Here is a 16,834-nt window from a genome sequence, read left to right on the forward strand (position 1 = left end):
GATACTCTGGGGGGGGGGGGGGGCGCCAGAGACCCTAGGCATGGCCCTGGCTCTAACCATTAGGCTACACCTCCACTCCACTTCTGGCACAGAGGGATAATGAGGAATTGAAGATCAGGTATTGGTAGGGTTAGTTGCTTAGTTGGAGAAAGAACCCTAGGTGCAGGGCTAAAGGACTGGGTATTGGAGGGGGATCCGGGTGGGGGGCGACGGTGAACTTGGGCTTTAACTTAGTAAATAAAGGTACATATAAAACTAAAATGCTCCATCCTGTTTGCCCAGAAAGGTGCTTCTCTCTCGCTCTTTTTTTTTTTCATTTTTTTGAGTCATTTACGTTTAACTGTAAGCGGAAATATTTTTTTTTTAAAAAGTTTTATTCCATCCATCCTGTTCCCGTAATGGCTTTCAGTTGTAAAAGGGAACTGAGGCAACGTGAAATCAAATCGCTTTCATAACCAACTATCAGTGTCGTGCCGGGGAAAAGCCTTGGTACGCCTCAGCACAGCGTCTGACCCTGCCTGTTTCCGTGAAAAGCCGCCAATGAGCCATCGTGCCAGGCGCTACTGCCCCCACCTCCCACGACCCGGCCGTTACCAGCCTTTCGCTTCCTCGAGCTCGGCTACCCGCCCTCTCTATTCTACGCTCTCCCCCCCCCCGACCTGCCGCCATGGAGCTGATCGAAGAGCTGGAGATCGCGCCATGCAGCTCCTCGCAGTACCTGAGACCCTTCCGGCTGCACTACCGCCAGGTAAGGCCGGCCCGGAGGGAAGACGAGGGGCGACAGGGGAATTTACGTTTCGTTTTACCACACACGAAGCACCGCGAGGACGGGTGCCAGGCAGGTGCTGGAGAGGCGCCACTGGGGGGGGGGGGGCGGGGGGACCGGGCGCAGGCGCACCCGAAGACCTGTTCCCGCCTCCGCATTTAGGGGGGGGGGGAGGGGTGAGTTCCTGGCGTTTGGCCCCTTTCATGTCCGGTATCGCCTGGCTGGCACCGAGTCAGACGGCTGCTGCTGGAAGCGCTGAACAAATAGTGGGGGTGGATACGGGCACCTGGCCAATTAGGTTAGGAGACAGCAGGGCATGTTAGCCAGGCCTAGCTGTTATTTATATGGGAGACGGTTGCTTTGTGAGAAGAGTGGTAATCTGGAACTGGGAGTCAGTTTGTGGCTTTCTTTTCCATAATTATAAGTAGTAATTACATGCAATATAGATGAGTGGTTTAACGTGATTTTGATGCACTGTGAGAAGCAGGTGGGCTTACAAACCCTAAAAGATTGTCCTGGTGTCACTAGAAAGTAAGGGTGGGATTTTATAAGTTTCCTCAGGGGTGAAAAGAATATATCTACTTTTAAATCCGTGGACTTTGTCAGATTTTAGAGTGAAAGTAGGTTTCTCCGAGGACAAGCAGGCTGCTTGTTCTCACTGATGGGTGACGTCCATGGCAGCCCCTCCAATCCGGAATCTTAACTAGCAAAGCCTTTGCTAGCCCTCGCGCGCCGATGCGCACCGCGCATGCGCGGCCGTCTTCCCGCCCGAAACCGGCTCGTGCCGGCCAGTCTTCTTTTGTCCGCGCTCGGTACGGTCGTGTTTCGCCATTCGCGCCCCTTAAGTTGACCTCGCGCGTCTCCTTTTTGGTTTCGCTACTAAAAAAAAAAAAAAGGATTTGGAAGAGGACCTTTTCGGTCTTTTTCCTTTTTTCCGCTACTTCCAGTTTTTGCCCCGGTAAGTTTTCTTTCGTTTTCGGGGTAGGCCGTTTCAGGCCTCGGGTCGATTTTTCTTCCCCTCGTTTTTTGGTGCCTACCGCAATTACGAGTTTCGATTTCGCCGGCGAGATTTTTCCGCCCATGTCATCGAAGTCTCCCAGCGGCTTCAAGAAGTGCACCCAGTGCGCCCGGGTAATCTCGCTCACTGACAGGCACGCGTCGTGTCTTCAGTGTCTGGGGGCTGGGCACCGCCCGCAGGCCTGTAGTCTGTGCTCCCTTTTACAAAAGCGGACTCAGGTAGCGAGATTGGCCCAGTGGAACGTTTTGTTCTCGGACTCTTTGTCGGCATCGGCACCGGGGGTATCGAGTGCATCGACGTCGCCAGCTTCCAGACCTTCATCCTCGGCCGCGATTGCATCGAGTGCATCGAGGCATCGACCCTCTGCATCGGGGCTGAGACATCGGAGGGCTGCGTCGGTGTCACCGGGACCTCGTCTGCTGATGTCGTCGGACGGTGGTGCTTCGTCTGGAGTGCAGGTGAGGGCTGTCCATTCCCCTGCTGGTGGCGGTGAGCCTTCGGGTGGGTCTCCCCCTACCCTGAGGGCTCCTGCGGTACAGCCCCCCCGAGACCGACCTTCTTCGGCCTCGGCCCCGAGGAAGCGACGGCTGGATTCTATGTCCTCCTCGTCGGTGCCGGGAAGCTCCGGTGACATGCTTCGTCCCAAGAAGTCGAAGAAGCATCGACACCGGTCCCCTTCCCGTGTCGGCACCGAGAGCTCTGGGTTGCCGAGGGAGTCGGCACCCAGCAGGCATCGGCACCGAGAGGACCGCTCACCCTCTGTTCAGGAGGTGTCGATGCGCTCCACTCTGGACAGCCCGGAACAGCCTCCACGCCCGGAACAACTCTGACATCGACACCTGCATCGGCTTCCACGTCTTTCTCCACAGCTGCTCTGCACGAGAGTCTCCGGGCCGTTCTCCCAGAGATTCTGGGAGAGCTGTTGCGCCCTTCCCCTCCGGTACCGGGGGTGCTTGCGCCACCGGTACCGTCGAGTGAGGCGCCGGCTGGCCCCTTGCCCGGGGTGAGGTCTCCGACATCGGTGCCGCTTGCGGTACCGACTGCGGTCGCCTCCCAGGAAGGCTCCCCGCCGTCGTCGGCGGAGGGAGCTTCGCCGGTGCGGGCGAGGGAGTCTACCTCTCGACGCTCCCACCGTGGCCGTGGTTCCACGGAGTCGAGCCGGGCACGGCTTCAGACACAGGTTTGTGAACTTGTGTCTGATACTGATGGTGAGACCTCGTGGGAGGAAGAGGAGGACATCTGACGAGGAGTCTGATGGTCTTCCCTCTGATCCCTCTGATCCCACTCCCTCTCCTGAAAGGCAGCTTTCTCCTCCCGAGAGTCTGTCTTTCGCTTCCTTTGTCCGGGAGATGTCTACGGCCATCCCCTTCCCGGTAGTTGTGGAGGACGAGCCCAGGGCTGAAATGTTTGAGCTCCTGGACTATCCTTCTCTACCTAAGGAAGCGTCCACAGTACCCATGCATCATGTCCTCAAGAAGACATTGCTGGCGAACTGGACCAAGCCATTATCTAACCCCCACATTCCCAAGAAGATCGAGTCCCAGTACCGGATCCATGGGGACCCAGAGCTGATGCGCACTCAGTTGCCTCACGACTCTGGAGTTGTGGATTTGGCCCTAAAGAAGGCTAAGAGTTCTAGGGAGCATGCTTTGGCGCCCCCGGGCAAGGACTCTAGAACCTTAGACTCCTTTGGGAGGAAGGCCTACCATTCCTCTATGCTCGTGGCCAAAATTCAGTCTTACCAGCTCTACACGAGCATACACATGCAGAATAATGTGCGGCAGTTGGCGGGCTTGGTGGATAAGCTCCCCCCTGAGCAAGCCAAGCCTTTTCAGGAGGTGGTCAGGCAGCTGAAGGCGTGCAGAAAATTCCTGGCCAGAGGGGTGTATGACACCTTTGATGTTGCGTCCAGGGCCGCTGCTCAAGGTGTGGTGATGCGCAGACTCTCATGGCTGCGTGCCTCCGACCTAGAGAATAGACTCCAGCAGCGGATTGCGGACTCGCCTTGCTGTGCGGATAACATTTTTGGAGAAAAAGTCGAGCAGGTGGTAGAGCAGCTCCACCAGCGGGATACCGCTTTCGACAAGTTCTCCCGCCGGCAGCCTTCAGCTTCTACCTCTACAGGTAGACGATTTTTTTGGGGAAGGAGGACTGTTCCCTACTCTTCTGGTAAGCGTAGGTACAATCCTCCTTCTCGACAGCCTGCGGCCCAGGCTAAGCCCCAGCGCGCTCGCTCTCGTCAGCAGCGTGCGCCTCAGCAAGGCCCCTCGGCTCCCCAGCAAAAGCAAGGGACGAGCTTTTGACTGGCTCCAGCAGAGCATAGCCGCCATCCAAGTGTCAGTGCCGGGCGACCTGCCGGTCGGAGGGAGGTTGAAAGCTTTTCACCAAAGGTGGCCTCTCATAACCTCCGATCAGTGGGTTCTCCAAATAGTCTGGCAAGGATACACCCTCAATTTGGCCTCAAAACCTCCAAATTGTCCACCGGGAGCTCAGTCGTACAGCTTCCAGCACAAGCAGGTACTTGCAGAGGAACTCTCCGCCCTTCTCAGCGCCAATGCGGTCGAGCCCGTGCCATCCGGGCAAGAAGGGCTGGGATTCTATTCCAGGTACTTCCTTGTGGAAAAGAAAAGAGGGGGGATGCGTCCCATCCTAGACCTAAGGGCCCTGAACAAATATCTGGTCAAAGAAAAGTTCAGGATGCTTTCCCTGGGCACCCTTCTCCCCATGATTCAGGAAAACGATTGGCTATGCTCTCTGGACTTGAAGGACGCCTACACACACATCCCGATACTGCCAGCTCACAGACAGTATCTGCGATTTCAGCTGGGCACACGTCACTTCCAGTACTGTGTGCTACCCTTTGGGCTCGCCTCTGCGCCCAGAGTGTTCACGAAGTGCTTGGCTGTAGTAGCAGCGGCACTTCGCAGACTGGGGGTACACGTGTTCCCATATCTCGACGATTGGCTGGTGAAGAACACATCCGAGGCAGGAGCGCTACAGTCCATGCAGATGACTATTCGCCTCCTGGAGCTACTGGGGTTTGTGATAAATTATCCAAAGTCCCATCTTCTCCCAGTGCAGAAACTCGAATTCATAGGAGCTCTGCTGGATTCTCGGACGGCTCACGCCTATCTCCCAGAGACGAGAGCCAACAACTTGTTGTCCCTCATCTTGCGGGTGCGAGCGTCCCAGCAGATCACAGCTCGGCAGATGTTGAGATTGCTGGGCCACATGGCCTCCACAGTTCATGTGACTCCCATGGCCCGCCTTCACATGAGATCTGCCCAATGGACCCTAGCTTCCCAGTGGTTTCAGGCTACTGGGGATCTAGAAGACGTGATCCACCTGTCCACAAGTTTTCTCAAATCCCTGTATTGGTGGACGATTTGGTCCAATTTGACTCTGGGACGTCCTTTCCAAATTCCTCAGCCACAAAAAGTGCTGTCGATGGGCTTCACACCCAAGGAAGCTGGTCCCTCCAGGAACGCGATCTGCAGATCAATCTTCTGGAGTTACGAGCGGTCTGGAACGCTCTGAAGGCTTTCAGAGATTGGCTGTCCCACCAAATTATCCAAATTCAGACAGACAACCAGGTTGCCATGTATTACATCAACAAGCAGGGGGGCACCGGATCTTGCCCCCTGTGTCAGGAAGCCGTCAGCATGTGGCTCTGGGCTCGCCGTCACGGCATGGTGCTCCAAGCCACATATCTGGCAGGCGTAAACAACAGTCTGGCCGACAGGTTGAGCAGGATTATGCAACCTCACGAATGGTCGCTCAGTTCCAGGGTAGTGCGTCAGATCTTCCAGGTGTGGGGCACCCCTTGGTAGATCTATTCGCATCTCGAGCCAACCACAAAGTCCCTCAGTTCTGTTCCAGGCTTCAGGCCCACGGCAGACTGGCATTGGATGCCTTCCTCCTGGACTGGGGGGAGGGTCTGCTATATGCTTATCCTCCCACACCTCTGGTGGGGAAGACTTTGTTGAAACTCAAGCAAGACCGAGGCACCATGATTCTGATTGCTCCCTTTTGGCCGCGTCAGATCTGGTTCCCTCTTCTTCTGGAGTTGTCCTCCGAAGAACCGTGGAAATTGGAGTGTTTTCCGACCCTCATCACACAGGACGAAGGGGCGCTTCTGCATCCCAGCCTCCAGTCCCTGGCTGTCACGGCCTGGATGTTGAGAGCGTAGACTTTGCCTCTTTGGGTCTGTCAGAGGGTGTCTCCCGCATCTTGCTTGCTTCCAGGAAAGATTCCACTAAAAGGAGTTACTTCTTTCTATGGAGGAGGTTTGCCGTCTGGTGTGACAGCAAGGCCCTAGATCCTCGCTCTTGTCCTACACAGACCCTGCTTGAATACCTTCTGCACTTGTCTGAGTCTGGTCTCAAGACCAACTCGGTAAGGGTTCACCTTAGTGCGATCAGTGCATACCATTACCGTGTGGAAGGTAAGCCGATCTCAGGACAGCCTTTAGTTGTTCGGTTCATGAGAGGTTTGCTTTTGTCAAAGCCCCCCGTCAAGCCTCCTACAGTGTCATGGGATCTCAATGTCATTCTCACCCAGCTGATGAAACCTCCTTTTGAGCCACTGGATTCCTGCCATCTGAAGTACTTGACCTGGAAGGTCATTTTCTTGGTGGCAGTTACTTCAGCTCGTAGAGTCAGTGAGCTTCAGGCCCTGGTAGCCCAGGCCCCTTACACCAAATTTCATCACAACAGAGTAGTCCTCCGCACTCACCCTAAGTTCTTGCCAAAGGTTGTGTCGGAGTTCCATCTGAACCAGTCAATTGTCTTGCCAACATTCTTTCCCCGTCCTCATTCCTGCCCTGCTGAACGTCAGCTGCACACATTGGACTGCAAGAGAGCATTGGCCTTCTATCTGGAGCGGACACAGCCCAACAGACAGTCCGCCCAATTGTTTGTTTCTTTTGATCCCAACAGGAGGGGAGTGGCTGTGGGGAAACGCACCATATCCAATTGGCTAGCAGATTGCATTTCCTTCACTTACGCCCAGGCTGGGCTGGCTCTGGAGGGTCATGTCACGGCTCATAATGTTACAACCATGGCAGCGTCGGTAGCCCACTTGAAGTCAGCCACTATTGAAGAGATTTGCAAAGCTGCAACGTGGTCATCTGTCCACACATTCACATCTCATTACTGCCTGCAGCAGGATACCTGACGCGACAGTCGGTTCGGGCAGTCAGTGCTTCAGAATCTGTTCGGGGTTTAGAATCCAACTCCACCCCCCTAGGCCCATTTTTATTCTGTTCCAGGCTACACTCTCAGTTAGTTGGATAAATTGTTAGGTCAATCTCAGTTATGTCCTCGCCGTTGCGAGGTCCAATTGACCATGTTTGTTGTTTTGAGTGAGCCTGGGGGCTAGGGATACCCCATCAGTGAGAACAAGCAGCCTGCTTGTCCTCGGAGAAAGCGAATGCTACATACCTGTAGAAGGTATTCTCCGAGGACAGCAGGCTGATTGTTCTCACAAACCCACCCGCCTCCCCTTTGGAGTTGTGTCTTCCCTTCTCTTTGTCTTGCTACATATGAGACTGGCCGGCACGAGCCGGTTTCGGGTGGGAAGACGGCCGCGCATGCGCATCGGCGCGCGAGGGCTAGCAAAGGCTTTGCTAGTGAAGATTCCGGACTGGAGGGGCTGCCGTGGACGTCACCCATCAGTGAGAACAATCAGCCTGCTGTCCTCGGAGAATACCTTCTACAGGTATGTAGCATTCGCTGTACTCACCTTGGTGAAAATTTAACATGGCTTCCTGGAAAGTCATGTTGCCCAAGATATGAGGGAGAGCCAGAAGAAGGGGGCTCCAGTTGCTGTGGGGGGTTATCAAACATATAAATGGCAAGTGACCGACTCACCTGCAAATGCGCAGTAGAGACTTCCCTCTGTCCCGCCCTCGCGTCAAGACGTGATGACGTCAGAGGGCAGAACAGAGGGAAACGGAGTTGGATTGTCGGCCGCTGCCGCTTGGAAACAAACATCGCGCACACCAACCTCCACCCTCCCCCCCATCCCTGCCGCCGCTCCCGCCCCCCTCCGTATTGGGCCCCCTGCACTGACCTGACAGCGCCTCTCACCTCCGTGTGGAAGCGCTGCAGGCAGCAGCAGAGCTTTCACATGGAGGTGAGAGGCGCTGTCAGGTCAGTGCAGGGGGCCCAATACGGAGGGGGGCGGGAACGGCGGTGAGGAGGGTAGCTGGAAATCTCGCCCATTTTAATAGGCTTAACGGCTAGTATATGATAATTGAAAGGGTGTATGATGAGGCAGGATGGAATGCTACTGGAGGATGGAGGTAAGGAAAAAGTCCCACTCCAGTGTCTGCTGTGTGTGAGATTCTGAGGTGGGGCTTGGTGGCATGTGTAAGCTGCAGCACATTAGAGGTGTGATGTGCAATACGTTGAGATAGTAGTAGGTAAGGATCATGGCAGGGTGGGTGTATGTATGTGTGCTTCTGTTTGTGTGAGAAATCATGGAGAGGCCTATTAAGTGCATATTAGTGGGGGTGAGTTGGTTTGTGTGGTCTAGGGAGGGGGTGTGGGGGATGTCTAAGGTATGTGTTCAGGGGCAGCATCAGTAATGCAGTGGAGGATTTAGAGAACAACTGCTTCCCAGTCTCCCAATGGCAGATAAGTTTTGAATCTGTGGAGCTGGGAGTTAGAAGCAGGTGAACTGTTTTATCTCTGATCAGATCCTTTTATAGATGTCAGAAGGAGGTGAGCCACCTGGCCTAACTTTTCAACCATTTGTCTACACTGTCCCAAAAAAGAGCAGATATGGTACAATACAAGTACTTGCACTCTGTCACCCATCTTGCAATGTTTTTTTTTTTTTTAAAGTCCAATAATTTTATTGGTTTTAGAAAAAGACAAACAATTTATCAATCAATAACATCAAGTAATAACATCAACTGTAACAAAATTCAAACAACAGAGAAGGGAATTTTTTTTTTTTAAAGTTACCTACAATTATAAGATTTCAGATAATTATCCACATGAGACCAAGTTTTAGCAGTAGAATATCTCTCACCCGTTTTGTCTGCAACAGAGGTTTCAAATTTATGAATCTGTAAAATTGAATGCCACCAAAAAGTAGGATTGAGATTAGAATTATATTTCCAATGCATAAGAACCATTTTTAGCACAGCAACCACTAAAATGTTCAGTAATTTTTGTTGGGAAACATACAATTGATCTTGGAATAGCATAGAACCTAACATAATAATTGAAGGAGTAACTGGACCCTGAACAGAAAGAATGTTTGAAATAAAAGACCACGCCTGACACCAAAATTCATAAGTTATTCTACAATCAAAAATCATATGAAGCAAAGTACTTGTGTGCGAGCCACAGGACCAACATTTGTTGTTATTCAAGAGACCAGCTACCGCCAATTTATGAGGAGTCCAAATTGCCCTATGACGAAAGAAATATAATGACTACGTAGCTGGCCGAAGCTATAGGCCCGCTCACTTTAGACCCGAGATAAAACCACTGATTGGGTGATATCTGAATTTGAAGATTGTTTTCCCAAACTGAACATAGGCTTAGTTTGTTGCTTAAACATTTTTGTATAAAAAAATTTGTAAAATTGTGATACAACATGGCCTGATCAGTGTAAGAATACAGCAAATTAGGCTTTTAAAAACTTTGACAATAACCACAGCTCCCTTCCTTTCTTGCTGTGGAAGATGATTTTTGAGAAAAGGGAATGAAGATCTTACTGTACTTTCCCTGCTCCACTGAGATATTCATTCATTCAAGTATTTATATACCACTTAGACCTAAGCTGTTTACAGTTTCATTTTACAGGTACTGGGTCTGTCCCTAGTGGGCTCACAATCTTAAGTAGTACATTGTACTACTGTTGTACCTGGGACAACAGAGGGTTAAGTGACTTGCCCAGGGTTACACAGAGTTGCAGAGGGAATTGAACCTGGTTCCCCAGGATCTCAACCCACTTCTGACCATCAGGCAGCAGCAGGAATCAAACCCAGTTCCCCAGGTCCACAACCCGCTGCATTAGCCATTAGGCCACTCCTCCTTTCCAAAGACAACATTGGAGGTAGTGCAGCAATGCTGTAATAACACTATACTGACCTCCCAAGATACCATCATCTCCCAGTAGTAGGCAACCTCACTAGCGGGCCACCCCTTGCTCTTTGCCTGGTCTGCTTAATGGTGGCTATTCCACTGTGCGCACATTTGTACCTACTAACTTGCATAAAGTTTTTATTTTTTAGTTAAAACATGCACTTTTGAAAATGCTAAAATATGTGTATATTTACAAACCCTGGTTCTAGGAGGCCTCTACCTACAGCAGGTCAAACTATGATATTAGGTCTGTACGTTTACATATATAGAGAGCAGCATTTTAGAAAGGATGTTCAAATCTGAATTGAGACAGTTCTAATATTTTAGAACACGAGAAACAGGAGAAATGGATGCATATGTGCTGGTTACATGCAGCATGAACATCCATTTTAGAAACATAAATGTCTAATATCAATAGGTCAAAACAACATAACAGTTCATTCTTAAATGCTGCAGGTACCTCATAGGGAGCGACGCTGGATCTGGTGCTCACAAATGGGGATAGTGTGCCAAATGTCCGAGTGGATGCCCACCTGGGCAGCAGTGACCATCAAACAGTTTGGTTTGATTTGGCAGCTGAAGTGGAGGGCGGCCACTCAAAACTCAAAGTCCTGGATTTCAAGCATGCTGACTGTAGTAAAATGGGAGAATACCTGAGGAAGAAGCTCATGGGCTGGGAGTACGAAAGAGAAGTGGAAGGGACAGTGGTCCAGGCTGAAAGAAGCTATAAATATGGCCACAAACCTTTATGTAAGGAAAGTAAATAAAAGTAAGAGAAAAAGGAAACCGATATGGTTCTCCAAGCAAGTGGCTGAGAAAATAAAGGCAGTTGGCGTTCCTGAAATACAGAAAACCTGAAGAAGAGGAACACGGAGAGGAATACCAGATGAAACTGAAAGAAGCCAAAAGAGAGATACGTCTTGTGAAAGCGCAAGCGGAAGAACAAATGGCTAGAAAGGTAAGGAGGGGTGACAAAAATTTTTCAGGTATATTAGTGAAAGGAGGAAGACTAAAAAGAGAATTGTGAGACTGAAAGATGCTGCGAACCGCTATGTAGATAATGATGAAGAAAAAGCAAATTTGCTAAATAGATACTTTTGTTCTGTTTTCACAGAAGAAAATCCTGGAGAAGGACCACGATTGACTAGCAAAAGTACATATGAGAATGGAGTGGATATAGCACCGTTCATGGAAGAGAGTATGTATGATCAACTTGAAAATCTAAAGGTGGACAAAGCCATGGGACTGGATGAGATCCACCCCAGGATATTGAGGGAGCTCAGAGAGATTCTGGCGGGTCCTCTTAAAGATAGAGAAGAAGCTGGAAACTACAGGCCGGTAAGCCTCACTTCAGTTATTGGAAAAGTAATGGAAACGATGCTGAAGGAAAGGATAGTGAATTTTCTGGAAGCCAATAAGTTGCAAGATCCGAGACAACATGGTTTTACCAAAGGTAAATCGTGCCAAACAAATCTCATTGAATTCTTTGACTGGGTGACCAGAGAATTGAATCATGGATGTGCTATAGACGTAATCTACTTAGATTTCAGCAAAGCTTTTGACACGGTTCCCCACAGGAGGCTCTTGAATAAACTTGACAGGCTGAAGATAAGACCCGACGTGGTGAACTGGATTAGGAACTGGTTGACGGACAGATGCCAGAGGGTGGTGGTTAATGGAATTCGCTCGGATGAGGGAAAGGTGAGCAGTGGAGTGCCTCAGGGATCGGTGCTGGGGCTGATTCTGTTCAATATATTTGTGAATGGCATTGCCGAAGGGTTAGAAGGTAAAGTTTGTGTTTTTGCGGATGATACTAAGATTTGTAACAGAGTGGACACCCAGGAGGGAGTTTAAAATATGAAAAAGGATCTGCAGAAGCTAGAAGAATGGTCTAAGGTTTGGCAATTAAAATTCAATGCGAAGAAATGCAAAGTGATGCACTTAGGGAATAGAAATCCACGGGAGATGTATGTGTTAGGCGGGGAGAGTCTGATAGGTACGGGCGGAGAAAGGGATCTTGGGGTGATAGTATCTGAGGATTTGAAGGCGACGAAACAGTGTGACAAGGCGGTGGCCGTAGCTAGAAGGTTGTTAGGCTGTATAGAGAGAGGTGTGACCAGCAGAAGAAAGGAGGTGTTGATGCCCCTGTATAAGTCGTTGGTGAGGCCCCACCTGCAGTATTGTGTTCAGTTTTGGAGGCTGTATCTTGCTAAGGGTGTAAAAAGAATTGGAGCGGTGCAAAGATAAGCTACAAAAATGGTATGGGATTTGCGTTACAAGATGTATAAGGAGAGACTTGCTGACCTGAACATGTATACCGTGGAGGAAAGGAAAAACAGGGGTGATATGATACAGATGTTCAAATATTTGAAAGGTATTAATCTGCAAACGAACCTTTTCTGTAGATGGGAAGGCAGTAGAACTAGAGGACATGAAATGAGATTGAAGGGGGGCAGACTCAAGAAAAATGTCAGGAAGTATTTTTTCACGGAGAGAGTGGTGGATACTTGGAATACCGTGGGAGGTGGTGGAGAGGAAAACGGTAACGGAATTCAAAAATGCGTGGGATAAACAAAGGAATCCTGTTCAGAAGGAATGGATCCTCAGAAGCTTAGCGGAGATTGGGTGGCAGAGCAGGTGGTGGGAGGCGGGGCTAGTGGTTGGGAGGAAGGGCTAGTGCTGGGCAGACTTCTACGGTCTGTGCTAGAGAGCTGCATGGGAATGGGGTTTGCGGGTACGGGGACGGGCGATGGCAGCAGAGGTGGTAAAACGCTGCTCCCGATGCGGGAAACGGCGTTTGGTGGCGGGGTTTGCAGCGCGGGGTGCGCTGATTTGGCGGGACTCGACGGAGCGGTGGCCCCCCCCCCCTGAGAGCATGCTTTCCCGCCCAGAGCCTGGGTGGTACTCCTGATGGATGCCAGCCTTGCAGACTGGGGAGCCCATTGTCTTCATCGAGTAGCCCAGGGATCGTGGACCCCCCTCGAAGCAACTGGGCCGATAAATCGTCTGGAGTTGCGAGCAGTCGTGAATGCGCTGCGGAGTTTTCAGGACCTTCTGCAGGGGCAGGCGGTTCGTGTATTCTCGGACAACACCACGACGGTGGCCTACATCAATCGGCAGGGAGGCACTCGCAGTCTTCCCTTGGCAGTGGAAACGTCTCGTCTTCTAGTATGGGTGGAAGCGCATGTTCAGAGTCTGTCGGCAGCGCACATTGTGGATGAAGACCATGTTCAAGCGGATTTTCTCAGCCGGACTCTTTTGGACGCAGCGGAATGGATGCTGTCGGACTCGGCTTTTCGGCTGATCTGTCAATGTTGGGGAAGACCAGTAATGGATCTCATGGCCATGGCTTGCAATGCCAAAGTTCCTTAGTTCTTCAGCCGCAAACGGCAGCCAGGATCCGCAGGATTGGACGCTCTTCTCCAGCCATGGCCGGAACAACAGCTACTGTATGTTTTTCCTCAGTGGCCTCATAGGGAGAGTTCTTTGCCGCATAGGGCGGCATCTGGGGCCGGTCGTTCTAGTGGCCCCAGACTGGCCCCGATGGCCGTGGCATGCGGATCTCGTTCGAGCACTCTCAGAGCCACCATTACGACTTCCGGTGACTCCCGATCTGCTGCATCAAAGGCCAGTTCAGATGGAAAATCCCTCCTGCTTTGGTCTTACGACCTGGCTATTGAGAGGCGGCAGCTGAGGAAGAAGGGATTTTCAGGATCAGTCATTGTCACTCTTTTGGGGGCACGGAAGCAGTCTACTTCAGCAGCGTATGTGCGAGTATGGAAAGCTTTCTCGGCATGGTGTGCTTTGTGTGCTGAATCGCCTTTTCGGGCGGACATCCCGGTTATTCTGCAGTTCCTTCAGGATGGTCTTCAAAAGGGATTGGCATATAATTCCCTTCGAGTGCAGGTGGCCGCGCTAGCTTGTTTTAGGGGCAAACTGAACGGTTCCTCTTTAGCAGCTCACTCTGATGTGGTCCTTTTCCTACGCGGGGCTCTTCAGCCTCCTCTGCGGCAGCCGTGCCCGGCGTGGCATTTGAATGTGATACTGCGAGCCCTCCAAGCCCCACCGTTTGAACCGTTGAATAAGTTTTCTGAGAAGGATCTAACACCTAAGGCAGTGTTTTTGGTGGTCATTGCTTCGGCTAGGAGGATTTCTGAAATTCAGGCTTTGTCTTCCAGAGATCTTTTTTTGCAGTTTTCTGAAGCAGAAGTGACGATCCGGACAGTGCCGTCGTTTCTACCTAAAGTGGTTTCGGCTTTCCATGTCAATCAGGTGGTTTATCTTCCGTCTTTTTGAAGAGAGGATTATCCGGGGCAGTTTGCCTCGCTACGTTTCCTGGACTTGCGGAGAGCCTTGTTTTGGTACTTGCAGATCTCTAATGAGTTTCGACGCTTGGATCATCTCTTTGTGCTCTTGTCGGGATCGAAAAGAGGTGAGGCGGCTTCTAAGGCTTCCATTGCTCGCTGGATTAGGGAAGCCATTGGAGCGGTGTATCTGCTACAAGGGTGGGCGTCTCCAGTGGCCCTGAAGGCGCATTCTACTCTGGCACAGGCGGCTTCTTGGACGGAGGCATCGGCCTTATCTCTGGAAGAGATTTGTCGGGCGGCTACTTGGGCGTCCTGTCATACTTTTGCGAAGCATTACAGGCTAGACGTGTCTGCTCAGGAGGATGCGAGTTTTGGGGTGGGAGTGTTGGCGCGGGTAGCGTCTGCTTCCCACCCTACTTAAGGAATGCTTTGGTACATCCCACTAGTTCCTGAATTCATCTGCTGCAAGTGACAAGGAAGGTAAAATTATGTCATACCTGATAATTTTCTTTCCTTTAACGCAGCAGATGAATCCAGGATCCCTCCCTAGTTCAGCCGACGTTTTTTTTTCATTTTCCGCGCAGTGTGGCTATTTCTTCCTTCCAGGATCTCTTTTGCAGAGTTCAGACAGATATGGAAACACGGAAAGGATTCCGATTTCTGGATCAAGTTGCAGTTATTTCGAAGTTCTTATTTGGTTCTCTGTTTTTCATAGTGAGGATGGTTTCTGGTTGTTATTGGTTTCATATTTTTGGCCTTGGCAAATGCTTACGAATGACATACTAACTGAGGAAGGAGCTGGCCGTCTGGCATCACTGCCTTTAGTTTGTTTATCTCTATCTCCACCTGCTGGTAGGCGGACTTAACCCACTAGTTCCTGGATTCATCTGCTGCATTAAAGGAAAGAAAATTATCAGGTAAAACAAAATTTTACCTTCTTTAATGTCAGGGCAGGTGGGGCTGGGGGAAGGAGGGGTAATGCTAGACTACCAGAGAAATTTTCTTTAATGTTGGAGGAAGGGGGGGGGGGGGTTGTCAGGTCTGGTCCATTAGACTGGATCCATTAGACTACTAGGGATATGTGATTTTGCTGCGGATGCAGACCTGGTGAATTTTTGAACAATACTGCTCACACACTGACAGGAAGTGGGGACATTCTAGCATTGAGCTATGGATTACTGCCACAATTTTAATGTGGCAGTAATTTGCATGCTCAGTGATTACCACATTGCCGCAGTACATTTTTTCATTAATTTTATGGAAGAAGCCATGTGCTCAGCTATAGGCGCACGGCTCTACTGTAGGGGTCCTCAAATCCAGTTCTCGAGGTCCACAGGCCACCCTGGTTTTCAGGACTTTCACAGTGAATATGTATGAGATCTATTCGCATTGCATGAAATAGATCTCATACATATTCATTGTGGAAATCCTGAAAACCAAGCTGGGTTGAGGATTGGATTTGAGGACCCCCTGCTTTATTGTGTATCTTTTCTGCATTGGCCCCTGAATTAATTGTAGCTGGTGTGGTTTGTCCAGTGTAAGGGTGTCACAGTAGTCTAGCCATGCACTGTGGTCAAACTTGTCTTTTCAATATATGGAGAGAGATTTCATAGGGTCTGTAGGTGGTGGAAGCAGTTTTTAAAGGTTGTTTGAATTTGTGGGATTAAAGTAAATGATAAATCTAGCAGTATAAAACAAACAGTGGATCCAATAAAAGTCCTCTCACAATGAGTGTCTTCCTGAACAAGGTCTTTATTCACAATAGCACAATTGACCCGACACGTGACGTGTTTCGGCCGTGAGGCCTGCGTCAGGGGTCTATAAAATAATATACATAAAAAACACACAAATGTAGTTAAAAACATAATCAAACCATAAAACTCCAAATGACATTTTATGCATATTTAAACCATTGAGACAACTTAATTAAAATATACAAATATATGTATCTCAAATGATAATAAATAAAAATGTTAATGAATAAAAATGCAAATATATACATCTTGAATGATGATAAATAAAACTATTATGGACATGAATGGTATAAATATAAATAATAATAAATATCAAAAATTTTTCACATAGAGATAAATGAGGACAAAACATGAAATAAGGTACATTGAAATATATAATGCCAAAAAAGGGAACATACCTATTATTATCTGAAGACAAAATGCCTTGTGGGTCAGGTGATAAACCAACACTAAAAACTGCTAAAAAAAGGTATCTGAAATCAATATATAAATCAATAAAATGAATAAATACATGCTACCCATACATTCATATGTATTAAACTAAAAACAGGACACAAACAATGAACAGGGATCTCCAAATTAATTTACATCAAGGTATCGAAAAGAATCAAACATATATATGTAAATAATATGCAAAATGACTATTGCAGAATGCGACCGATGTATGAAAAAATCTAGCAGTATCCCATGATTCGTAACCTGTGATTTTACATAGTAACATAGTAAGTGATGGCAGATAAAGACCTGTAGAGTCCATCCAGTCTGCCCAACAAGATTAAATTTATTTTACATGGTATGCAATACTTTATATGTATATAGAGAATCCACAAAGCGTGGAGAACTCAAAGAAGACCCACGGATACTTTGTAAAACAAACAAAAAAGTGG

The 16,834-nt window shown here is 49.4% G+C and overlaps 1 protein-coding gene across 1 annotated transcript in view; it reads left to right on the forward strand.

Moving 5' to 3' along the window:
- The first annotated feature begins 440 nt into the window (after positions 1–440).
- The window catches only part of NUDT14 (nudix hydrolase 14), a 185,239-nt gene continuing 168,845 nt past the window's right edge, over positions 441–16,834 (forward strand). The window contains exon 1 of the mRNA XM_030214972.1: positions 441–748. Within this exon, the coding sequence (XP_030070832.1) occupies positions 668–748 (81 nt within the window). The 5' untranslated portion in view covers positions 441–667. The remainder of the gene's footprint in view (positions 749–16,834) is intronic.

Source organism: Microcaecilia unicolor, chromosome 9, assembly GCF_901765095.1.
Source record: "Microcaecilia unicolor chromosome 9, aMicUni1.1, whole genome shotgun sequence".
Taxonomy (NCBI): domain Eukaryota; kingdom Metazoa; phylum Chordata; class Amphibia; order Gymnophiona; family Siphonopidae; genus Microcaecilia; species Microcaecilia unicolor.